The following is a 25,235-nucleotide window of genomic DNA, read 5'->3' as shown; positions in this document are numbered from 1 at the left end:
ACCCATCGTTTGAAAAGATAACGATCAGGACAATAATTTGATTGTGTGGTGTGTAAAGGTACAGGGGCACTTATGTCATGCTTAAAATTAACTTTGAAACAAATAAAACAGCGCAATTACTGTTTCACAGGTCAGTAAATAACAATGACAGCCAAAAGGTTACAGAAAAAAAGCATTTTCTTATTATTGCCTTTACTCTTCCAATCTTAGTGACAATATCACTGCATTTAAGAACAGGGCATGTAAGACTAGTTAATGAAGTCTAGTTTTTCTGATTTCTTTCTTTCTTTTTTTCTTTCTATCTTTCTTTCTGTCTCTCCTTCTTTGTTTCTTACTTTGTTTCTTCCTTTTTTTAAATTTATTTATTTATTTAGTTTTTAGAAATGTACAATATGTTCATACATTGCAACAAGTTCCTCTTCACCCAACAAAGTCAGGCACATAATCTTTTACAAAGCTACCTGCTGGAACAGAATGCTGTGTTCTGTGCTTGTTGGTTGCAGTTATCTGTGCACAAGGCACAACGTTTTAATTTTTTTCTTCCGTTTTTCACTTGAGGTCAGTATGCTCCACCTGCCTGTGGTCACTCCTTGCGAACGCAAGCACATTTCAATATAAAGTCAAGGAAGAAAAAACCCCAACACTGGCATATAAGCACAATGTGGTTTTCAACTCTGTTCTTCATGTTATGCAGCACAAAGATAACCAGTCTGGGAAAACAAGGAAAGTCATGCACTTTTGATTGTGAGTTTAGAAGAACTTTATTCCCCCGAGAATGAGTAGGAGCAACCTCTGATGATGTGGATTTTGCTCAATCAGGTTTCAGGCCCTACCTTTGAGTTAAGTAGTAGTCATAAAAGAATAATTTTCCTTCCTCCCAGTTACAGTTTGGATGGACGTTTACACACAGTCAATGTTGCTACAGTCAGAAGGTGATTTCACAACCAAGGAAAGATTGCGTAAAAACAACCGAAGATTTTTTGTTACTGAATTTAAATCAATCAATGTGAACTCGAATAAAAACTGAATCTTTATTATTGTTGTTGTTGTTGTTGTTGTTTTATAAAATACATCCAATTTGCTTCTACTTCAGTTCACATCAGGTACATCACTGTCCTAAATAGCTGATACATGTGATTATTCTACGACTACTTCTGCTACTACTACTACTATAACCAACAACAACATCAACAACAACAACAATAAAATAAACATAGGAAATACAATCGGGTGTTCGCCCTGTGATGACCTGCTCTGCTTCAGAGCTGGTCCAATCACCGGGGCTCAGTCCCAAAATAATGATGATAACCCTAACAACTCTCTCTGAGTGTAGGAAGAAGCGGGTATTGAAAATAGATTGATGGATGATCATAATAATAAAAATAATGAAAATCACCATCATCAGCATCTTGTGTTTTGAAAAAAACATACAAAAAACAAAACAAAAAATTAAACATAAAAACATTTTTCTCTTGCGTCAACCTCCCGCATGGCTGGTACGTGTGACCGTCCCAATGTCCTTGTCAGTGGTGTTAGGTCTCCCTCTCTTGGCCAAATTTCTGCCTCGCATCCTTCAAGGAGTCACATATCAGCAAACGTCAAAGCACACAAATGCATGTGATGTGTTGCTTAGACACGTTACTACTGTATCTGATATCAAGGCACAATGGATCATAATGGAGTATTGATGAAGCCCTTTTCTGAATTCAGAACACTTTTCAAACAATTCATGTAGCATGGTTATGGCCAAGCTGTAATTAAATATTACATTTTAAATGCATAAATATAGCTTGTAATAAATTAAAAGAGTCAAAGATTTGAAGGGTTGCGGTATCCGCCATCGACTTGCTGTATTGCCCATTTTCCATATCGTCCACAGCTAGGTCTTGTTCCTAAATCCAATTTATCCATATGGTACAAAGGTTTTGGGAAAGGCTGAGTAGGCCCACTGGCTGGCCTTCAGGTGCCATTATGAGCTTTAACAAAATTCTTTTGTAGCAAAGTGAAACCATCTCTTCCAGCAAGAAAAGTCTCTGGTGCGTTCTTTGTTCTCCTTTTTTTTTTTTTTATGTGAAAATCCCATCATCTAAAAAATAAAAATAAAATAAAACAGTTTCCTCTTCAGCATCCAATCCAGTCTCTTTAGCAGCAGCTAAATATACTTTTTCCTTTGTGGTTTTGTGGGACCGTTTGCAACAGTCAGGTTCCGGGTTTTCTCACAGCTCGAGGGATGCTGATCAGTTATGGAATGCTACTGGTGGCCAAAAATGCTTCAACTCGGAGTTGTGGAGGTGGATTATCGACGTGTAGTCACAGTGACTGAGCTCTGCAGCAGTTTGCAAGGTTTCTTATGGACACTTCATGTCCATGAAATAGGCCATTTAAACCACAATACTACAGCTTTCGGATCATGTTTGTTCAGTCAGAAGAAATTACAGTGTATTGTGATTTTTTTTTCTTTGCAAGTCCTTGCAGTGTCTTGTGAAAAAAAAACAACACCTTGAATCGTTCAGACATCTTCAGTTATTCCCAAACTGTTTCTCTTCTTGCAGTGAACAAACACCAGCCTGCCAACTGCATAAAGCGGCACTGCCAGACTGGGGATCCCAGCTAAAATGAAGATGACTGCGCTGACCCATGAGGGGTACGGCACTGAGGACAGAGATGGGAACTCTTTCTGTAAACAAACAAACCAAAAAAAAGCTTGGTTAGTTCGGCAAATTTCGCCTGCAAACATGTTTAATGACAGGTTTATAATACTGCACAAAGGGAAAACATGGCAGTGTGGTGAGGATAAAATCCTGCATACTTACTGATTGGGGATCCCAGACTAAATACATGGGTGTTTCTTGAACTTCTGTCACCAGGTAGAAGACTAAAATAACCAGAACGATCAGAGGACTGATGAACCTCCAGGTGACCTGCCAGAAGATGTTTGGCTTTCGTCCCACCATGAACTCGATGTCTTTATTGAACCTGAGAAAAAAAGGTGAATTTGATGAGATTTATCACAAGACTTACTTGCCAAGTCAGCATGGGGGCTGTCGTCTGGAACCCAGACTATAGATAAACGTACATCAAAATAACATAACTTGCTCATCTTTGTTCTGCGGGAGAACCTCTTTCTATGGAGTTGCTGTGAACCTGCCTTCACTTCAGCCAATACCCTTTCATATGATTAGTTATCATTACTATATTATGATAATAGTTGCAACAACTCAAACTGTACAAACCTGTCAATGCCGTAGAGGTAAACCACAGCGGTCATCTCGAAAAAACCGATGATCAGAAGTGGGATGGATCCAGCGTAACTGTCAAACAGAGTCACCCAGTACAGGCCTGAACGCTGCGCAAACAGCAGCGAGATAATGAAACCGATCAAACATGTTACTCCTGCAGCACACATACACAAAAGAGAGAGAGAGAGAAAAAAAAAAGATCATCGGGAACTGTCGCCATCGTGTTCAAATGTCTTTTTTTTTTTTCAAATTACAGAACAGAATACCTGTCAGTGCTTCCTGGGGCCAACTTTTGGGTAATATATTCAGGTCTTTCAGTGGTACGACCACTCCCTCGATGTTACCTATCAAGGTTGAGATTCCCAAGCAGAGCAGCATGACGAAGAAGAGCACAGACCAGGCTGGAGAACCAGGCATCTTGGTGATGGCCTCTGTAAACACAATGAAGGCCAGACCGGTTCCCTCCACACCCTGAACACACCACAACAGCAATGTCGATGAAAATGAGATTGTGCTGAAAACAACTTTGACGCCCGCTGATCATCTTGACTTTGCTTCACCTGGCTGAGGAGTTTATGCATGTCGCAGGTTTTGATGTCCAGCCCAGAGACGATCTCAGGGAAGGAGCTGTTGAGTTGAGCAAGGGCCGTGTCGTAGGTGGCTGCTGTGATGTTGCCTTCAGGGAGCTCAAACTTATTCATCAAAGTCAGGATGTTGCTGTGGCCAAGACATAGCGTAAAGTAAAATGAGCTGCACATGAAAAGCTCTAATAAAACATACTTTTTTTCATTGGTCGTTGAGGTTTTCCAAGTCAAAAACACTTCTTCTTCATGTGACAAAATTGCCTCAATTAAGAAAGTAGGTCCAATGTGGATATTCAGGGAATGTGTTGAAATTCAGGTGTGTAGAAGCATACAGTGTGCACCATACACAACCAAGACACAATAGTTGTGTCTCTAAACGTCTAGATCTAAATCAAGCATGTGATAAGACCATGAACAGACATCAGCATTCCAAATACAGTTTTAGATCTGAAATGATGGGATTAACTTGGTGTTAATTTGTGTTTTCTAATTTGAAGTTTTCAGCGTCACAATTTCTCCAAGCTTATTCTTTTGTTATAAGCATAATTAACGTAATTAAACGGCAGATGTATTGCTATCTCTCTGTTGTTGGGGATTGGACAGTTTGTACTAACCTCTCGATGCAGTCCTCATATTTCTCTGTTGCTCTGAAGCCGATGATGGTGTACGTGACTGTGGCAGCATAAACTGATGTGAGGCCGGTTATGACTGACAGGATCACAGCATCCTGCACGCAGTTGTTGCTTTAGAAAGGATAACACGTGTTTGAGAGTGTCCTTCTTTTTTTTTTGCTGGATGGTAAATTATTGATGGAAAATTGTGAAGAGGCCTGGCCTTGGTTAAATGTCTCTTACTGAACTGGGTTGTAGCTGGAAAAGGAGATGAGGCCTCCCCAACCTATGCTAAATGCGTAAAAGACCTGGGCGCCTGCGTCCAGCCAGGTTCCAGGCTTTACCAACTCTTCCACCTGTTAAGAGTGAGAAAGAGTCAAACTGATTTGAGCTTCCTTGAGCTTTGTCATTTCCAACTCCCTTAATGTTGACAAAGTGAAACATACGTCTGGTGTGAAGAGGAACTGGACTCCACTCAGAGACCCTTTGAGAGTCAGTCCCCGGATCAGGAAGATGGCTAGCACAATGTAAGGAAGGATGGCTGTAACGTACACAGCCTGAGAAAGGACACACACGAAATGCACTGATTAATTGGATTATTTAGAACTCAGTACTTAGTACCCCAAAAAGGCCTGAAATCACCGGAGGTGAAAGCCAGCTGACTTAAAAATTATGCTTTTCATTGGTATATTTGCTGTGATTTCCTTGTGTTTGCTTCACGGCACGCTTCATGGGTGTTTCCCACCCAAATTTGTCTTTCATCGTTTTGATTAAGCGAGAGTCAAGGCTACGTTCAATCAACAGTCATAGCTCAGTTTATTAGTTTACCATAGTTGTAGAAGATGCATTGTTTCTGTGTCCAGCTGCCTCGCATTTCACCAAGAGGTGATATGTTGCTGCAGTGATCAAGTGCGGCTTCTTTGATGCAGTCATTTAAGCTTTTATCGCTGTTGCAGCCATGTCGGGCTCACTCGAACTAGACCTGCTCACCAGCGGTCGGTTGACTTTGTGTATAATAACAACATCGTGCAACATACTGTATAGTATCGGGCACAGAGAACAAAAACGTCTGCAGCCATTTGTTCGCCCATGGTACAGTTTCATAAGCATTTCAGTTTTTAATACGTGACAATGTAAAAATCCACATGCGGGGCATTTAAAAATGGCGGTTTTGGTTTTCGTGAAAGACTACCACTCGGCTTTCGTCCAAACTCTTACCCAATCAATGCCCTGCTCTGTGCTACGTCACCACAGTGGTACCTGGTCAGCCCGCTTGGAACCCCAAGGAAGCAGGGACCAAAATGGTAACGGTTGTAACCGTGTAGTGGCGAGTGGAACCGCGTACTAACCGACCCGAGGCAAACCAAGCCAACACCAAGCTAGCCAGTGGAAACATGCCAATGTCAAATCAAATATGAGGCTCAGTGGCTTCCGAAATTGTTCACAAGACCAACCTTGCCTGAGGTGCCGATGCCTCTTATGTAGCACATCATAATTACTGTCCATGCAGCCAGGAGGCAGAGCACAATGGGCCAGTAGATTCCTCCCGAGTCATCTATGGAGGCTGTGCTATCCAGTGTCTCTCGATAATAGAAGTAATCAACGGAGGAGCTCCTTTGGCACTCTGGTACAAATCCTGTTGGGCACAAATAAGGACTTTGAGTGGGATGTTGGCAATTAAAGCGTGTGTATTCATATACGCACGCTTGTTTCTTTTCTTTTCTTTTTATTTTGTGAACTGGACCTTGAGTCTGTAACAATAAAGCAATTAATCAATATACCTGTCTCATTGACATTGAGAGGGCAGCTGGTCCAAGGCAGGGGGTCTTGAAAGGAATTGAAGAAATACCACATGATCCAGGCGATCAGGGTGTTGTAGTAGAGTCCGATCAGAAGGGACACCAACATTGAGGATATGCCTGAAGGGGCGGAATCATGGATTGAGAGATGCCAGCAAGTTGCTTCATGAAGGTGACCGAAACTATTCATTTCTAGACACAGGGCATGGAATTTTGCTATTGTTGATGCAGTGACTCCAACTGAGTCCGTTAACAGAGAATTTATTTTTCCTGAATGAGCAGAATATTGTGCATATCACAAATAAAATAGACATTGTAAAGTTGTGAGTTCGTTGAGAATGTTTATTTATTACATACCGATACCAGTCAGGTAGGGGTTGATGGCTCTCCAAACTCCCACACTGCCCTTCCTGAGGCGTTGGCCGATGGCGAACTCCAGCAGTAGGAGAGGCATGCCTTCCAGCACCAGCAGGATCAAGTAGGGAATCATAAAGGCACCTACGAAACGGTAGTAACAACCAGGTGTGTTGATTGTCTTTTTTTGCTTCATTCTTTAATACTAATTTATTTTGGGCTGTAAGGCTCTTCAACATCATCGTGCAGCAAGTAAAACACATGGATAGAGTAACCCCTTTCCTCTTTCAGCACGTACGTTGACAGTAAGAGTCTGCAAGGGTTGTAAGGCTATAAAATGAAGTCCTAACGCTTAGCCTTCAAAGTCCCAGGATGTCAGATTTGGTGGCATCAGGTAGCAAGGCTGCTGACTCTGAATCCGCGATAAAGCCGGTGTTTTCGTGATTATTTATCAACGTTATCAGCGTTGAATCCTTGCTGATAATGAAGCCAGGTTGTCATTCTGAGTATGCCTGCATACCAACAGAAATGTTGAATGAGGGACCATCCAATAAATAATACATAGGATACACACAAGTGAAGCAAGGAATCTTTGGAATCCAAAGATGGAATACAGGTTAAATTAAAAAGGTAAATAAATAAATAAAGCCAGCTTGATGTCGATAGTGTTTGCTGATCTCTTTGGCTGATGAGTGATTTGTACTACAGACTTTAAATCCACCACCATAATCCTACATTATTGTACGCATTTCAAAGTGAGTGGCATACACTTGTGGAAAAAAACAAACAAACACAAAAGATACTTACCGTATTTATTCTCTATATATATATTTAGTCTATATTTAGGGAAAAATTACAACAAAAACAAAAACTCTATTTGAAGTTATATTATTTCAACTTCCATGAAGGTTTTGTAGCACAATAATTGTTTTGACGGTATGAAAATGTACTTTGATTTACTCAGCAGTTATTAAGAAAGAAAAACTGTCCTACTGGCCGAACAAATCAGACTTTAATCAACATTTTCCTGTTTTTCTTCCACAACTTTTCGCACTTTATGAGGCAGATCTATTAGAATATTGACTTGCACAATTTGCTCATCAAACAAAGAGACCAATTTAATTCCCTTCCACATATTTAGTTTGTAAAAAAAAAAAAAATTACCTTTGAAAAAAATAATTGTAGTATTAAAAACAACAATGATTTGAAACGTAATGTTTTCTCTACTTAGCATATCTGAGCTCACCTCCCCCATGGGTCTGACACAAGTAAGGGAACCGCCACACGTTGCCGATCCCGATGCAGAATCCCACGCAGGTGAGGATGTACTGGGCTTTGTTGCCCCACTGGGGCCTATCCTCCACCTCCTCCTTATCCCTCCTCTCCAGGTCCTCATATGAAGGAATCCTCTGTTTGAGTCCCGGGTTTGGCAGAACCAGCCTCATGGTGACCACGCAGAAGTAGAGATGTTTCACCGACCTTCTGAGATGTCAGAGTGCAAAGTGAGTCTGAGGGCCCGGCGGTGTTGACGGCGTTTATGATCTTTTCCTTTATTGCTGCAATCCAAAGATTAGCTGGTGCATACTTTGGACTTGCAGTTTAATACTAACATTTGTTTATGCAAGTCTTACCAAAATTTGACTTGTAAGCTGAAAATGTAAAATAACTGTGGTACTCAAACCACAAAGGACTGCTTTGACACAAAAGCAAAAGCAAAAGCAAGCCTCCCCTTGTGCAGTAGAGTCACAAATATGTTATATTTTGGCGATAATTTGGTTTAATCCTATATTTAATTCACTGTGCTTTTTACAGTGATTTCAAACAAAAGTGTTATTGTTCTGAAATCTTATCATCCTCATTAGGATATTGGATACAACATCTCTTAGATAACCAGAACAATTATTAGTGCAATATGCACTAAATTCTCTCTCCTTACACCAATCATCAATAAAACTACCAGTGAGATAAAAGCCTTCTACTCACAGTCTATCACTCAGACGAACGGTGGCAGAAAGGTTGTGTTGTCCACTGCCGCTTGAAGATCTTGTGTCCGGCTTTATTGCAGGGAGAACCTTACCTCTCACCTTCTTCTTTTACTCACCCCTCTGTGCATCATCCATTTTGTCGGGTGACTGGAGCCCGATTGTGATTGGTTAAAAGAAACGCAAGTAAGCCATTACATTTTTTTACCCTCTACCGGAGGGTAGTAATGGAAAAATCCAGACCTGGAAGGATCCTGCTGTATGACGCTACGAGGCCATGATAAGAGTTGCAGTAGGCCTAGAGTCGGCAAACCTTATCATCACTTGTCATACAGAGAGTTCAGGGTAAAAGAATTACAGTTACGGAGCTACAACGCTTCATTGTCCATTACAGTATGGATGAATTACAATAATTCTTTGAGATCTTTTGATAACGTAGGCAGATAATTGGAATTATAAATAAAATGTCAAAGGAAAGCCCCCCGTGCCATCACCCCCCAGGCCAACATAGGGTTTTTTTTGTTGAGCCAGGCTTTGTTATCTAACTTCAAGGACTTTAGAGTTCAAGTTTGGGTTAAACTTTTATTTGTCATGACATTTCTAATGTCTCATAGTTGCTGTGTTGAGGCAACTACTTTTATACATCATAAAAAACAATGAACATCGCAATAATCACAATATTTGTACATATTTAGGTATAATAAATATACTTAAATATTTACAAATATTTACAAAACTAAATTGAAATGTAAATGCTCCTTGGATTTCTATAGCTAATGACACACTTTGTTGTCTCATTTGCATTCATACCTTCCGGTGAAAGACAACAGAAGCATCAAGCCACTCAGACGAGTAGACTGATAAGACATACAAATAGCAACCATGTATCTGTAACCATGTATCTGTACCTATCACGAAATGTCAGGTTAAAATGTATATTATGTAATAATCCTCTCAGGCCAGGCAAGTTTTTTTGGGCTCATTTGCATTAAACAATCATAAAAGCAAACAATTTAAAAGACTCTGAGGTCCATTATTTACGTGTGTGTGTGTGTATGTGTGTGTGTGTGTGTATCAGCTTTATATTTTTTAGAATTGTGATTGTTATTATGGGATTAGATACAAAACCATACAGTTAAATTTGAAATTGTATAACTGTATCTAACACACAACTACACTCTCATATAATACAATATAATATAATATGATATAATATAATATAATATAATATGATATGATATGATATAATATAATATAAGATGAAATAAAATAATATAATATAATATAATATAATATAATATAATATAATATAATATAATATGGTGACACAGTGGTGCAGTGGTTAACACTGTCGCCTCACAGCAAGAAGGTTGCGGGTTCAATTTCGGGCCTGAGGCCTTTCTCTGTGGAGTTAGCATGTATTTTATGTGTTTTCCTGTGTTTATGTGACTTCTCTCCTGGTTCTCCAACTTCCTTTCACAGTCCAAAAACATGCATGTGAGGCAGATTAAGGACTCAAAATTGTCTGTAGGTGTTTTTGTGAGTGCAAATAGTTGCTTGTCTCTCAATGTAGCCCTGTGATGAACTGGTGACTTGTCCAGGGTGTAACGCTGTCTTCAAATCATATTTTTTTTCAGTGTAAAAAGATTTACCATGTTCCTCCAACCTGTCCAAATATCCTCTCTACTTTCCAACAGCCAAGATCTAAAGCCAAGATCCAAATCTATTCTTTTCAACAGGCCCGGCGCTTTCAGTTACTGTCCACCGGTACTGTAAGACAGTCAAATCCACATCCTGAAGTGTTTTCTCTAACAATGGAAGTTCTTCAAAGACGGGGGTTACAACTGTATCAATCTCACCTATTGTAATTAACTAACATGATTTACATGTCGCGGGAAAAGAACCCCCGAGGGCCAAAAGGTATCTCCTTGTGTTTGTTGGATTTGCATTCAGGGACTGTCTCTGCCTTTTGTTTAGAACTTTCCTTTGAAATGTTGTGAGTGTCATGTTTTTCTAACTATTGAGTTGGAAGATATAAACCTCTGAATATCTCAACCTAGATGTCTGTATATCTGCCATCACTGAACTAAGATAGGGATTAATCAGAATCCCAAAGAACTTAGTTATATGATAAGTTTCACTGGACATTATTCAAACCCTTAACCTCTGAGTTGGTCAGATAAGATTGGGTATCATGTTCAATAACCTCTGAATACTCCAACCCAGACATCAGGCTATTCTTCCATGTTTAATGAACAAACTGAATAGTTTTGTTAATTTATAGAAGCCATCCCTGAACTGAAGACTAATGTCAGATCACGAGAATTTTATTATTATTGAGTCTATATTCTTAATTGTTAATCAAGTCTTTCTCTCAATCAAGATATAAAAGTAAAGTTATTATTATCAAATGGAGTCAGATTAAATTAATTATTATGTATTTTACTTTGAAATCCTCACCTTGACACCGGAACGACGGAATACGTATTGGGGAGATATTACTATTTGTGTCTAGATATTTCCTCCCCTACATGACCAGAAGGTTCCCGAGTAGGAAGAGTTGATCTGATTTGAATCTTTTAAATATGCATTTTAGCAGTGTCTCTGTTCTGGGAGGATATTTAAGGGAAGGAACAAGAATCTGAAGCTCTCTTTTTTTCTCTCTCCTTTTCTGGGACCCACTCTCTCTCTCTCTTTTTCCTCTCCTTTTCTGGAACCCACTCTCTTTCTTGATTCTCTTTTTCACTCTCTCTCTCCCTCTCTCTCCTTCTTCTTGTTCTTTTTCTTTGACTTCTTAATTTGTTTACCATCATTTTTACGCAACCGGTCTGTTACATTTTTGCTGCATTTTTACTCTGGACATCGCAATAAACTGGTATGTTATCCATTCCCCTTCAATATTAACTTGTTGAGACTTTTGTTCTATGTGGAGAACAATCTGACATCAGATATTGATTTAGTCTTCAGTTATATGGTAAATTCATTCGAGTAATGCTTGTACTCTTTACCTCTGAGTTGAATAGAAAAGATTGAGTGTCATGTTTTTCTAACTATTGAGTTGGAAGATATAAACCTCTGAACATCTCAACCTAGATGTCTGGGCTGTTCTTCTATGTTAAGAAGGTCACTGAGTGCTTTGTCTTTATCTGCCATCACTGAACTAAGATAGGGATTAATCAGAATCACAAAGACCTTAGTTATATGGTAAGTTTCACTGGACATTATTCAAACCCTTAACCTCTGAGTTGGTCAGATAAGATTGGGTATCATGTTCAATAACCTCTGAATACTCCAACCCAGACATCAGGCTATTCTTCCATGTTTAATGAACAAACTGAATAGTTTTGTTAATTTATAGAAGCCATCCCTGAACTGAAGACTAATGTCAGATCACGAGAATTTTATTATTATTGAGTCTATATTCTTAATTGTTAATCAAGTCTTTCTCTCAATCAAGATATAAAAGTAAAGTTATTATTATCAAATGGAGTCAGATTAAATTAATTATTATGTATTTTACTTTGAAATCCTCACCTTGACACCGGAACGACGGAATACGTATTGGGGAGATATTACTATTTGTGTCTAGATATTTCCTCCCCTACAGTACGTTCTCTAGAAAATTATATCATCTATTCATGTGTTTCCCCCAGAGACTGGTTATGTATCATCCAATGCTTGCATCTACCGTGCAGTTTGTGTGCTGCAGATTCTTCTTCCACCTGCTGAGGCTCCACAGTTCTTCAGTAGCTAAACAAACAAAACGTGTTGTTGGACAAATGGAATGAATCCAATCTATGCATGTCTGTATTAGAACTTCATACATAATTGATGACAGGACTGCATGAGGTATACACAACCACTGTATCCAGCCTTTAATATAATTTATTCACCATTCAGAGAAACTAATAACATAATAAATATTCACATTGTTTTTTATTTTATTTTGCAGAGCATTAACTAAAAAACATTGCCCTGTTGTGATAATTAAATTGATTTGCTAATGCATATACAGTAAATACACACCATGCTGCTTAAAAAAAAATAAACAAAAAGAAAGAAAGAAAATAAAACCTGTTCCAAACATGTTTTACTTTGAATGAAGATGTGCGTTTCTGTCCGTCTAGATGTTTCTGCGCTTCTTGCAGCAAACAAAGACCAGCCTGCCTACTGCATACAGAGGCACTGCCAGACTAGGAATTCCTGCTAATAGGAAGACGACTGCGTTGATCCATGAGGGGTATGGCACCGAGGCCAGAGATGGGAATTCTTCCTGTAAACATAGAACACCAGTAAGGTGGGGTTAGAGTACAATAAGACTTTGGCTCCCCATAACCTGCAAACATAAAGGGGAAATACAATCAAAGGCATTTTTGGAGGATGTTTTAGTGTGTCAGAATTTTGCATACTTACTGATTGGGGATCCCAGACTAAATAAGAGAGTTTTTGTTGCGCTTGTGTCACCAGGTAGAAGACTAAAATAACCAGAACAATCAGAGGACTGACGAACCTCCAGGTGACCTGCCAGAAGATGTTTGGCTTTCGTCCCACCATGAATTTAATGTCTTCATTGAACCTTGAAGCGCAAGAGAGTTTTTCTTCATTTTAGTTATATTATTTATATGAGTATGTTCCACAAACATGTTTTCTGTCCAAACAATGGGCGTGTTGAAAAAGAGAAAAAAGTAGCACTCACCTGTCTATGCCGTAGATGTAAACCACAGAAATCATCTCAAACAGTCCGATGGTCAAAAGTGGGATGGAACCGGCAAAGCTGTCGAATAAAGTCACCCAATACATCCCTGAGTGCTGCGCAAACAGCAGCGAGATGATGAAACCAACAATACAAGTTACTCCTGCAGCACATGAGAATAAAACAAAGGAGTTCCCATTAAAAAACAAGCAAACAAAACAAACAGAATTGATTAACGCTGCAAAGATTTGGAAATATAGACACTTACCTGTCAGTGCTTCCTGGGGCCAACTTTTGGGTAATACATTCAGGTCTTTCAGTGGTACAACCACTCCTTCAATATTGCCGAACAAGGTTGAGAGTCCCAAGCAGAGCAGCATGACGAAGAAGAGCACAGACCAGACTGGAGAACCAGGCATCTTGGTGATGGCCTCTGTAAACACAATGAAGGCCAGACCGGTTCCCTCCACACCCTGAACACACCACACAGCAATGTCGATGAAAATGAGATTGTGCTGAAAACAACTTTGACGCCTGCTCATCATCTCGACTTTGCTTCACCTGGCTGAGGAGTTTATGCATGTCGCAGGTTTTGATGTCCAGCCCAGAGACGATCTCAGGGAAGGAGCTGTTGAGTTGAGCAAGGGCCGTGTCGTAGGTGGCTGCTGTGATGTTGCCTTCAGGGAGGTCGAACTCATTCAACAATGTCAGGATGTTACTGTGGACAAAATATCATAGTCTGTTGCCTCTTTATTACAAAAACAAGTGACAACATCCCTTAATTTTCATAGATTTTCACAAAAGGAGAGTTTTGCATGGCTACAGTCGCACCTTGCTTACTCTGGGGGCCCAGTTAGTTTTCCTCTAAATGTACAAAGCGCTTTGAGACGCCTCTGGTTGTGATTTAGCACCGTACAAATCAAAGTTGATTGATTGATTCATTCTTTCCAGTTTAGGATTAGGAGAAAAAAAAAAGCATATTTAATCCTCAATTTTGTTCCTATCATCCCAGGAAGATGCTATCCTTGACCATCTTTTTGTTATAAATATTGACATCGTAAATTCTGCAAAAAATGGGAACCAAAGAACTGACCAAATGCCTAGCAACATATGCAATACATTTGACATTTTGGAGCTAGTCTAGTCTACATTTTGCAGACAAGGCATATTACACACTTCAGAATTGAGGGACGTAACCATATTTACCTGCTGAAACAGTTGTCGTACTTCTCTGTGGCTCTGAAGCCGATGATGGAGTAAGTGACTGTTGCAGCATAAATCGACGTGAGGCCGGTGACAATGGACAGGATCACTGCATCCTGCACGCAGTTGTTGCTTGTTGCCAAGGGAAACAATCAAACATTGAATTTTATAATGGGCAATGACAAGTCTTTGTTTCAACTACACAGAAACACCACAATGCCACCTACTGGACAGAATTGTAGCTGGAGAAGGAGATAAGGCCACCCCAGGCTAAACCAAAGGAATAGAAGACTTGGGCACCTGCATCCAACCAGGTGGATGGATTACGCAGCTCATTCACCTGCAGACAAATGAGAAGACAGTTCTGAGGGATGATGTCATGTTAATATCGGTTTTATTATGGTTGAGATTTTAAACGTACATCAGGTGTGAAGAGGAACTTGATCCCATTGGGGGCGCCTTTGAGTGTTAGTCCTCGGATCAAGAAGATGGCCAGAACAATGTAGGGCAGAATGGCTGTGACGTAGACGGCCTGCAACAAGATACACAAGGCTTCATTTATCCCAAAAATTATTATTCCAACAGACTGTGAGATCAATGCAGACAATTAGACACACCGAAAGAGTAGATCCTCTGCAGTAAGGTGGAATAAAGGCATTAACACCTTGTTGATAATCAACACCTTTTGTTGAAAAAAACAACAAAAACACCTTGCTATTAGTAGGTACCATCAGCCTTAGCCCCACCCACAACTCCTGGTGGTTAAATACCTGGGACTCTCCAAACCCTGTTTTTAGAACTGAAGAAGCCTTTTGGATGAGAGGCGAAATGTCTTCTAGATCACAAGAATAAGTCCAGTTGCCCTAACTCAACCCTTCTACGTTAAGATGACCTGAATGCCTGAGAATCTTCACAGACACTACTCCCGGCATTTGAGAAGAGCCTCAACCTTAAACCGCATTCTATCTAAACTACTGCAAAGAATTTTTACTGAGCTTCCCAATAAAAGGAGAGTATGACAGGTGGATTCACAGCAGTAAAGAGTGTAAGTCGCAGGATGAGGATGTGTAGGTTTGGGAAGTGTAAGGGTGACAGGAGGTTCAGCGAACCTTGCCTGAGGTGCTGATGCCCCTCATGTAGCAGATAGCCACGACCGTCCATGCAGCCAGCAGACAGATCACGATGGGCCAGTGGATTCCTCCAGAGTCGGCGATCGAGGTCGAGCTGTTCAGAGTCACTCGGTAAAAGAAGTAGTCAACAGTGGAGCTCCTGTCACACTCTGGTATGAACTCTGAAGGAGGAGCAAACATTAAACCATGAAGCGTATTGGGAACACTGCCGTGAAGATGTATTTTTATTTTCTTATTTCAAACACGTGACATTCTAATACCTGTCCCATTCTCACTGAGAGGACACTGGGTCCAAGGCAGAGGGTCTTGAAAGGAATTGAAGAAATACCACATGATCCAGGCAATCAGGGTGTTGTAATAGAGTCCGACCAAGAGGGACACCAGCATGGAGGCTATGCCTGTGGAATGTAGGTTGAAATTTTCTCAGGGCCCGTGAACATTGTCATTTTTAATACCAGAGCAAATTCACCTACCGATACCAGTCAGGTAGGGGTTGATGGCTCTCCAAACTCCCACACTGCCCTTCCTGAGGCGTTGGCCGATGGCGAACTCCAGCAGCAGTAGGGGCATGCCTTCCAGCACCAGCAGGATCAAGTAGGGGATGAGGAAGGCACCTGGTGAATGGTGGTGATAAGTGGCCATATGAACACCGGGTTCAGGTATTCCAGTCTGTGTGCCCGTACAGTGAACGTGGACTTTGTTTTGTTCATTATCGCTCGCTGCTTTCGATCTTTCGACATCATGCTCCAAAGTTTGCCATTAGAAATGATCATGCTATTCAGTGATCATGTCTTTTGTTTGATTCGATCAGCATTCTGGCACCAGCTGGCAAACCTCTGAAATTCCAGTTGTTATGATGAGTATTTCAGAACTATCTCATCTCATCTCTTCCCCACTGAAAGAAAATTAACACACAACCTTAACCAGACAAAATCTGTGCACGGCTTTGTTTTTAATTTTAATTTTGATTTTAATTTAACTTTAAGTTCTCAAACACAAAATTGATGTTTGGCTGTCAAACGTGAACTTGGAATTTTTCCAGACTGGATTAAAAAGATCACACTATGATGCACTGAAAACCTTTCTGTTATCATTCCAGACTACATCGCAGGGTAATAAACAGGTGAGTTGTCATCAACGACATTGTATTAATTGCGGCGGCTATACTGTGAGACTAATATTTAGGACCATTGCTGATAACAGACGGGTCATAACAGTGTTTTCTGAGAGGCCGCTGATATGTGATTATCTAACAAAAAGCTGTGCACCTTTTAGTTGAAAGAAATTAAAATTTAAACCCTTACACTTTAATGAAGTCAATCTATTCTGTATCCACTGACTGACTCGTCATGTAAAGTGTCCGAGGGCGTTGAAATGTGTGGTTAACAAGTTACAGAAATAACAACCCATTAGGAACCTTAAATACTGTATATGAAATACGACCCATCCTGTGGGGCTCACTCCTGAGTAGCACCACTGGACTGCTTGAGACTGACGCCGATAGGACAAAAATAACATAACATAACATAACATAACATAAACATACAGTAAACATCCTCTGTCACTTTATGATCCCAGTTAATCTCCTCACTGAATGATTAAGACATCTTAATGGTCTTTGGCAGTAAGAATAAGTAATGTATTTAACTGCCGCTTGTTTTGAAAGTCAGAGGGTTAAAAATTGGAGTTTCAGCCCAGTGGGCATCCGTGCTGGTTTACGCGACGAGAATAGCATGAAACCAAACTAAAAAAAAAAGTCAACAAATGTTTTATAAGCACAACATAGTATATACAGCTCACCTCCTCCATGACTTTGGCACAGGTATGGAAATCGCCATACATTGCCAAGCCCAATGCAGAATCCCACACAGGTGAGGATGTACTGGGCTTTGTTGTCCCACTTGGGTCTGTCCTCAGCCTCCTCCTTTTCCTTCCTCTCTAAATCCTCATGGTCTGGGATGCGCAGCTCTAGTCCCGGGTTAGGAAGCACCCACCTCATGATGTCCACATGCACGCTGGAGCGGAGCTGCTGCACCAGCTTTTGCGAACGTTCTGTTTTAAACAGTGTTTATGACGTTTTAGTTAATCTGTTGCAGTACATAGATTAGCTAGTGCAGACTCTGAACCCTTACCTTGATATATCCCTCTTCCCCCCATTCGCTCAGACGACTGAATAATGAGGAATCAATGATGGCAACTGTTATCTCCTGTTAACTGTTAAGTTTTGGCCATCTCTTTATTGGTCTTTATTTGAAAAAGTATATAAATCGTGTCAATGATCTTTTGAAATGTTTTGAACGTTTTTTTTTATTTTATTTATTTATTTATTCCATTTACTGAGAAATGGGGAATTAAAAGCTGTGTTCTTTTTAATGCCCACTAGGGGGCAACATCAGCAGTTCCATGAAGAAACGCAGTTTTTGAATCTCAGGTGAACAACTTTGTTTGAACTTCTCGGATATCATGACTATCAGGACGAACAGTCCAATCTGATGCACATGGCAATAAACCTGCTTAATAAATTTGTCAAATCTGTCATTTACACATTTACTATCTATTTATTTTTTGTCTTCCATATACACATTCCATATATGTGTATGTATGTATGTATATATATATATATATATATATATATATATATATATATATATATATATATATATATATATATATATATATATATATATACATATATACATATATATATATACATATATATATATATATATATATATATATATATATATATATATATATATATATATATATATACATATACATATATATATATATATATATATATATATATATATATATATATATGTATATATATATACTTGCCCATGTATATATATAGTCCAATTTTTAGGCGTGTGTGGGTGTTTTTGCGCAGATGTGTGTGTGTGTGCGTGCGTGTATGTTCATGTGTAATTTTTTTGGGTGGGGAGATACGGGTCTGTTGCTTTTACTGTGTGAAGCACTTTGTGTTACTCTGCTTGTATGAAAAGTGTTGTAGAAATAAAGTCTGATTGATTGATTGATTGATTGATTGATTGATTGATTGATTGATTGATTGATTGATTGATTGATTGATTGATTAACTTTACTTTTTGGTAACATAGTTTGTCTTTTGTTTGGCAGGGCTGTGTACAATGTGCTACAGAAAATGTCGCTTCAAGTGTAATCCTTGCAAGATTGTCATAGTGTATCCTCACTTTGACAAAATCCAATCAAATCGGCCAATCAAACTTGCAGCACATTGTTGCACTTACTAAGGTTTCCCCTAAAGTCTAAATTCTTGCCTGTGTTGTATGTCACCTTGGTTAAAAGGCATCTGCTAAATGAAATTTTAGAGTTGAAGATGACAACATATGTCAAGCCAAGCCTGAGGCTTTAAAACCCAAATGAATCAATGAATATGAGACATCCTGCTTTTAGCGCACGGTTATATCAAGAATTTCTTACTTAATTATAACATGTTGATAAAATCCAAACATTATATAATTTATTCTCATAGGTGTGTGCACTCAATATAATTAACAGTTGTCTGAATTAAACCATTATTAGTTTTATACATGTACTTGTTCGGTGGATGGAAACGATGGTGACAACTCTTATTAAAGACCTCCAGGAGAAGTGATACATTTTTTTGCCTTTAGAATCTGTATTTCTGTCTTGCTCTCATGACGTATGCATCGTTTTTGTTTTCTTGCTGCATTAAGGTGGACCTTTAAAAAAAAAAAAAAAAACCCCGTCAAACTCACCCTAATGCAATGTTTAATTTGTTTCAACCGTATTTTAAGACACCCAATATGCAGTAGCGCAATTACATACGTCCTTTATCATAATCCCACAAAATAAAAACACTTTTTTTTTAAACTGTTTAAATATTTTTTAATGAGACACAGCAGGAAAATTGTCTTGATATAGAATATACAAATAGCTCTCCTCAAATCCACATTATTTTACAGATAAAAACGTTTTTGTCATGGCAGTCACTAAAGTACACACCGTTGTTTCATTGTGACAGTGTACAAGAAAAAAAATCCATAATAATAACAATAATAATAATAATAATAATAATAATATAATAAGAAAAACACACACAATAAGAAAGCAAGCCTAACTTCAATTGATTGCATTGTTTAGTTCAGGTAAATCTAATACTTTATTTTGTCACCCATTTGTATTTTTGCAGAGATAGTGTCCAATGATTGTTGACTGGATTTCTTCTTGCAGCATCTGTTGTGGATGAATTTGACGATTGCCCACAATGGCACGGCTAAACTGGGAATTCCAGCCAAAATGAAGATGATAACGTAAATCCAAGTGGGAAAAGTGCTTGCGGCCAGGGCTGGGAAGTTCTCCTATGGTGTTTGATAAAAGAATAATATAATATTACAACTCATACATTTGCATTTTAAAAGGTAAAATTTGCATCTATCATTTCAAAAGGTGGACTTTGGCAATTTTGGCAAATTTTGACAATTTGAAAATATGCTTAAATCGTTGCCAAAGGAATACTTACTGAAGCCGGGTCCCAAACCAGATACGTCAGTTCCTTGGTGACTTGAGTAACAAAGTAGAAGATCAGGATGACGATCATAATCAGCGGGCTGATAACTCTCCATGTTGCCTGCCAGAAAATATTGGGCTTGTGGCCTATCATGAATTCAATGTCACTGTTAAACCTGTTGGAAAATAATGAGAGGGAAACACAAAGTCACACGTTATAAGCATGTCTACATTTATGACCCCTCAAACCTCATATGCTTCCGGCAACATTACATTGCAATCACTTGACTCATGTCCTGTTCCTTCAGTGTAAAACACTATCCTTTTTTACACATTTTTATGACTTAACTAGTAATGTATTTACCGCTGTTATCAGCAGTCGAATTGAAACTCAGCTGTTTTCCACATTTTTCCCCTGCTACGTTATAATAAACACACTGTAGCTCCTTTATCGTGACTCACACATTATCTGCACATGTGTGTTCCAAGGTTACTTCCTTCTCTTTCTCTCCAGCAGCAGCAACTCCGTCAATGTATGAACAACAGCAAGATAACCGCGGAGGGTTTTTACGACCTTGCAAAGACTCCTTCAAAGCTGCACAGCTGGGCCTTAAGAATGTGCAGGTGGGGGCTCACTACGGTCTCTCGGTGTTCATTGAAAAGGCTTATGTTCATTGTGTATGTATAGCATTTTTGTAATAAAAAGGGATGAAAAAAGGTTTTCCATCCAAAAAAAAAACAAAAAACAGGAAAACCTCCTTCACACTTGTTCTTACCTGTCGATGCCATAGATGTACATGACGGAAACCATTTCACAGAAGCCAATAACCAGAAGGGGAATGGAACCGGCAAAGTTGTCAAACAGAGCGAGCCAGTAGTTTCCAGAGCGTGTGGCAAAAATGAGTCCCAGTCCAAAGCATACCAAACAGGTCAGCCCTGGAAAATATTACAATTACATCAACTGTCTTCAAAAGTTCTAATTATTTAAAAAAAAAAAAAAAAACATTCCAAAACATTTTCTACTTTGTTTTTGTTTTTTTGTACTTTTGCAAGACATTTTAGAAAGTTACCGCAGTAAACTTCTTTGGGCCAGGACCGGGGCAGGATGTTTAAGTCCTGCAGAGGCACCACCACTCCCTCCATGTTGCCGAACATTGTGGAGAGGCCGAGGCAGAAGAGCATGATGAAGAAGAGGACGGCCCACAGGGGAGAGATAGGCATCTGGGTGATGGCCTCAGTGAAGACGATGAAGGCCAAGCCAGTTCCCTCCACACCCTGCGGAAGAGCTCCAATCTTTTAGCGCCGCAGAAGGGAGGAAGGCGCGCTGTTTACAGCTGAACCGACGGGGACTCACCTGGCTGAGGAGAGTGTTGAGGTCACAAGTTGGCAGCGACAAACTGCCAACAATGTCCGTATGCGTCGCATTGAGTTCTTTGAGAACGTCGGTGTAGTTGCCAGGCGTGATGCTGTTCTCGGGACGGTCAAAGGCGTTCATCAGCGTCAGGATGTTGCTGTGGAAGGCAAAAACACGCCCCGAGATGAGACCTGGTGTGGAATTTCTGGAAATGCCGAGTTATTTTGCACACACTCACTTTGAGATGCAGGTGTCAAATTTCTGTGTGGCCCTGAAACCAATGATGGAGTAGATGACGGTGGCAGAGAAGACTGAGGTGCAGCCATTGATTATAGAGATGATGACGGCGTCCTGCTCGCAGTTGTTGCTAGGATGAGATACCGACAGCCTTAGTCAAACCGCAACACTTTGGAACACTTGCGGTTCTATTAACAATTCCATCTTGGACGGCGACTTACTGAACAGAGTTGTAACTGGAGAAAGAAATCAGACCCCCGAAAGCCAGTGAGAAGGAGTAGAACACTTGGGCGCCCGCATCCAGCCAGGTGGACGGATTCATTAACTCATTCACCTTCAAGGGAAAGTTAATGATAGAACCTTAAGCCCCAGGTTCCAGCGCAAATTGATGTTCTTTGAAAAATTCCATCTCTTCAAATGTGATGCTGAACCCATTCAAGTACCTCTAAATGATTGATTAACATTTGCATTTTGCACAAAAAACTCCCCCAAAAAACATGTCTAAACAGTTGGCTACAAAGTGTAACCAGTTTGAAATGAGGGTTGTTTTTACGTCTGGAATGAAGAGGAACTTTATCCCGTCGATGGATCCCTTCAGAGTCAGCCCTCTGATGAGGAAGATGGTGAGCACCAGGTAGGGCAGGGTGGAGGTGATGTATACAGCCTGATAAAAAAACAAAAACAAAGGAAGAAAGAAGAATAAACTTATGATGCACATATGAACAGACAATATCCGTCCCATGGAAAAAAAACAAACAACAAAAAACTCTCCAGACCTTTCCGGAGGTCTCAATGCCTCGGATGCAGCAGACGTACAGCAGACTCCAGGCGACCAGCAGGGACAGCACCATCCACCACTGCAGGTCGCCGGAGTCGTCAATGGCCGTGGAGCTGTTGAGCGTCTCCCTGTACCAGAAGTAGTCGACGGTGGAGCTGCGGGCGCACTCGTCCACCACCCCTGCCGAGCACCGATAAAGAGATAGCACAAGGCAAACACCAGGTCGTAAACAGTAGTGAGGGGCAACCGGGTGTCAGCGACCTTTGGATGACCACGCGCCCTCGCCGCCCTGACAATACCTGTTTTGTTGGCGTTGAGAGGACACTGGCTCCAGGGGAGAGGATCCTGGAAGGAGTTGAAAAGATACCACAAGATCCAGGCCATGATGGTGTTGTAGTACATGCCCACCAAGAAGGACACCAGCATGGATGCGATCCCTGAAACAAGATAGAAACGGTTGCTTTTGATGGAAAAACTGCTTGGCAATAAAACAGCCGTTAACCTGTACTTGCCCATGTACATTTTCCTACTGGAACCACCTTTAAAGGTCACATGTTAAACCCATTTCCAGATGTTTGTTTTTCATCCCTGGCCCCAGTAAAACATATACTTACTCTGAAGATCTCACACAAACTCAAGGAAAAGCATGTTTTTGCTTCCTGCTCTTATGTTTTCGCACACACGATCCAAAATTGTGTCCAAATTATATCCAAAAATATCCAAATTGTACCATTCACTGGTACATACTGATTTTTACACAATAAGGGACATTGTGTAGTTTTAAGAAACCCAAAATTATAATTTTTTTTAGTAATTCTTTTCTGTTGGCTTGCCAGCTAGTGTCCGTTCATCAAGGCGGCAGTGCCAAAACGACCTAACGTAACTCTGTCAGGAGAAGCTAACAGAGATTTTTTCAAAACAAAAAGGAAAAATTAAATACTGCCAATGTTACGTTGAACTGGAGTTCAAAGGCCCAGGTGTAAAACTTCAGGGTGTTTTTTTTTATTATTGACTATATCAGATCATATCATATCATATCACCTTGTAAAATATTCCTATCAGGTAACAGCCAGGCTCATGGACATATAATCTATGTTGTAACTATTGAGTCGACGTCACAGCCACATTAGTTTATGATGCCTGTTTAGGGATTGAAGCAATTTTTTATGCATGTACATTTCAAGAGCCTGTCCATCCATAGCAAAGCTGTTCTCCACTTTGAAACCTACCAATTCCTCCCAGGTAGGGATTGATTGACTTCCAAACGCCAATAGGGCCTTTTCGTAAACGTTGCCCGATGGCAAACTCCAGGTGCAGCAGTGGGATTCCTTCCAGGACCAGTAGGATTAGGAACGGGATCATAAATGCACCTGGGGAAACAGCATTTGCATCATTCTAATGAGTTAACAACATGGGAAATGATTTACTTCAATCGGCCAGGGGAGATGGGTAAATGTTCAGAGGTGGACTTTATTCACAAAATGGTGCACAGAGATACAATCATAAAATGTGACGGGACTGTAAATCTTTTATGGCCGAGAGCCACTCACGGTTTCAGACTGCATGAAACTGTCATTCACTTTTATACTTTTAACTCTTACATTTAAGGAGTTGTAGTCCTATAAAGCGATACAGATTAGCAGTGGATAATGATATGACCGTGAGAGTTATTTCGTATTAAGTTTTAGAGGTCTGCCAGCTATTTAATAGTCCATTACTCCAGGAGTAGCAGTAGGATTAGTAGTATTCAAATTGTGAGTTCATTAAAACGTTGTCTTAAAAATGTAACATTTTTTATTATTATTTTATTATTACTATTTTTTATTTTCCCTTTTTTAAGATAAATAATTTCTTAAATACCCCGTAAAAACTCCTTTCAGAAATAAAAGCCCAACGTAAACAAACAGCACCTGTGCTAAGTGGATTTAAAATAATAATAATAATGATGACAACAACAATAATAATAATAATAATGTAAAAGAACAATAGATATGCATGATTAAAATATGCATCCACCACACTCGTTATCTGCTATACAGCTTAATCCTTTCCCAAAAAACCCAAAACAAAACATTTTCCAAACCCACCTCCTCCATGGCTCTGGCAGAGGTAGGGGAACCTCCAGACGTTACCCAGACCCACGCAGAAGCCCACGCAGGTGAGCAGGTACTGGGCTTTGTTGTCCCATTTGGGCCTGTCGCCCGCCTCTTCTACCTCCATCTTCTCCAGCTGCTCATGAGAGGGGATCCGGTCGTCCATGCCCGGATTCGGGAATTTCAACTTCATCTTCATTCTTCACCTTTTTTCCGTCAGCTCCGTTGATTGCAGAAATGAATTCTCGCTGTGTCGGACCCTCTGGGAAAAAGCAGCTGTTTGTTTTTACTTCTGTGAATGTGTACGCGGAGGGGGTTGTCTCAGCGCCTCTTCTGTGAACTGTCTCTGTCCAGGTCCTTCAGCCTTACTGTGCGTCCTTGGAAGCGGGACCGAGTTATTTACTGTGACCTATGGCACTTCAACCACAGTTATCAGTGGCTCATGACAGTGCTGTTTGAATTATGTAATGTCAGCTATTTTAAAAAAGTGCAGCAGTCTCTTAAAACTGTTAATACGTTACACGAAGCAATCATGTGTTATCGCCACTCCCTCCTCGCACTCATCCCCACAACAACATAATTTTCCTGAAATCTTTGTTATATATTTTTGGGGAAGTGGTGCAAAGTCATGTGATTTAAACATGGATGAAATGCATATTCTCC

The 25,235-nt window shown here is 40.0% G+C and overlaps 3 protein-coding genes across 4 annotated transcripts; all 3 read right to left on the bottom strand.

Annotated features, from left to right (window-relative positions):
• Window positions 1-1,164: 1,164 nt before the first annotated feature.
• Window positions 1,165-8,718, bottom strand: LOC142877453 (sodium-dependent neutral amino acid transporter B(0)AT1-like). Its single transcript, XM_076012109.1, has 13 exons — window positions 8,571-8,718; window positions 7,834-8,069; window positions 6,591-6,731; window positions 6,216-6,353; window positions 5,889-6,070; window positions 4,881-4,991; window positions 4,678-4,790; window positions 4,438-4,566; window positions 3,800-3,956; window positions 3,506-3,710; window positions 3,234-3,393; window positions 2,814-2,976; window positions 1,165-2,677 (listed from the first exon to the last, which is right to left on the bottom strand). The coding sequence occupies exons 2-13, from the start codon at window positions 8,030-8,032 to the stop codon at window positions 2,510-2,512; spliced, it is 1,866 nt and encodes a 621-aa protein (XP_075868224.1). The 5' UTR covers window positions 8,033-8,069; window positions 8,571-8,718; the 3' UTR covers window positions 1,165-2,509.
• A 3,701-nt stretch (window positions 8,719-12,419) lies between these two features.
• Window positions 12,420-17,625, bottom strand: LOC142877455 (sodium-dependent neutral amino acid transporter B(0)AT1-like). Of its 2 annotated transcripts, none has more exons than XM_076012112.1 (12): window positions 17,396-17,625; window positions 16,069-16,209; window positions 15,856-15,993; window positions 15,575-15,756; window positions 14,887-14,997; window positions 14,693-14,805; window positions 14,469-14,597; window positions 13,824-13,980; window positions 13,531-13,735; window positions 13,266-13,425; window positions 12,983-13,145; window positions 12,420-12,842 (listed from the first exon to the last, which is right to left on the bottom strand). In XM_076012112.1, exons 1-12 carry the CDS (start codon window positions 17,592-17,594, stop codon window positions 12,693-12,695), a joined length of 1,848 nt encoding a protein of 615 aa, XP_075868227.1. In that variant the 5' UTR covers window positions 17,595-17,625; the 3' UTR covers window positions 12,420-12,692. The 2 variants fall into 2 exon arrangements, with proteins under 2 accessions (XP_075868227.1, XP_075868228.1); XM_076012113.1 differs by having other exon boundaries at window positions 12,770-12,905.
• A 2,080-nt stretch (window positions 17,626-19,705) lies between these two features.
• Window positions 19,706-24,964, bottom strand: LOC142877191 (sodium-dependent neutral amino acid transporter B(0)AT1-like). The gene is made up of 12 exons (XM_076011603.1): window positions 24,567-24,964; window positions 23,709-23,849; window positions 22,779-22,916; window positions 22,478-22,659; window positions 22,255-22,365; window positions 21,923-22,035; window positions 21,703-21,831; window positions 21,465-21,621; window positions 21,181-21,385; window positions 20,887-21,046; window positions 20,124-20,286; window positions 19,706-19,962 (listed from the first exon to the last, which is right to left on the bottom strand). The coding sequence occupies exons 1-12, from the start codon at window positions 24,769-24,771 to the stop codon at window positions 19,756-19,758; spliced, it is 1,911 nt and encodes a 636-aa protein (XP_075867718.1). The 5' UTR covers window positions 24,772-24,964; the 3' UTR covers window positions 19,706-19,755.
• Window positions 24,965-25,235: the final 271 nt, after the last annotated feature.

The sequence above is a fragment of the Nelusetta ayraudi genome, unplaced genomic scaffold, assembly GCF_046127955.1.
Source record: "Nelusetta ayraudi isolate G7.1 ecotype Tasmania unplaced genomic scaffold, CSIRO-AGI_Nayr_v1 ptg000135l, whole genome shotgun sequence".
NCBI lineage: Eukaryota > Metazoa > Chordata > Actinopteri > Tetraodontiformes > Monacanthidae > Nelusetta > Nelusetta ayraudi.
This window is presented reverse-complemented; position numbering and strand designations above follow the sequence as displayed.

Excerpts from the sequence above, each read along its gene's own strand:
- LOC142877453 (XM_076012109.1), bottom strand. The coding sequence starts at position 8,032 with ATGAGGCTGGTTCTGCCAAACCCGGGACTCAAACAGAGGATTCCTTCA. Across the intron at positions 6,732-7,833 it reads GTGTCAGACCCATGGGGGAG|GTGCCTTTATGATTCCCTAC; the intron begins GTGAGCTCAGAT and ends ACCGTTTCGTAG. Across the intron at positions 4,791-4,880 it reads AGTTCCTCTTCACACCAGAC|GTGGAAGAGTTGGTAAAGCC; the intron begins GTATGTTTCACT and ends CACTCTTAACAG.
- LOC142877191 (XM_076011603.1), bottom strand. The coding sequence starts at position 24,771 with ATGAAGATGAAGTTGAAATTCCCGAATCCGGGCATGGACGACCGGATC. Across the intron at positions 23,850-24,566 it reads CTGCCAGAGCCATGGAGGAG|GTGCATTTATGATCCCGTTC; the intron begins GTGGGTTTGGAA and ends CTGTTTCCCCAG. Across the intron at positions 22,660-22,778 it reads TCTCAACGCCAACAAAACAG|GGGTGGTGGACGAGTGCGCC; the intron begins GTATTGTCAGGG and ends GGTGCTCGGCAG.
- LOC142877455 (XM_076012112.1), bottom strand. The coding sequence starts at position 17,594 with ATGAGGTGGGTGCTTCCTAACCCGGGACTAGAGCTGCGCATCCCAGAC. Across the intron at positions 15,757-15,855 it reads TCTCAGTGAGAATGGGACAG|AGTTCATACCAGAGTGTGAC; the intron begins GTATTAGAATGT and ends CTCCTCCTTCAG. Across the intron at positions 13,146-13,265 it reads TACATCTACGGCATAGACAG|GTTCAATGAAGACATTAAAT; the intron begins GTGAGTGCTACT and ends TTGCGCTTCAAG.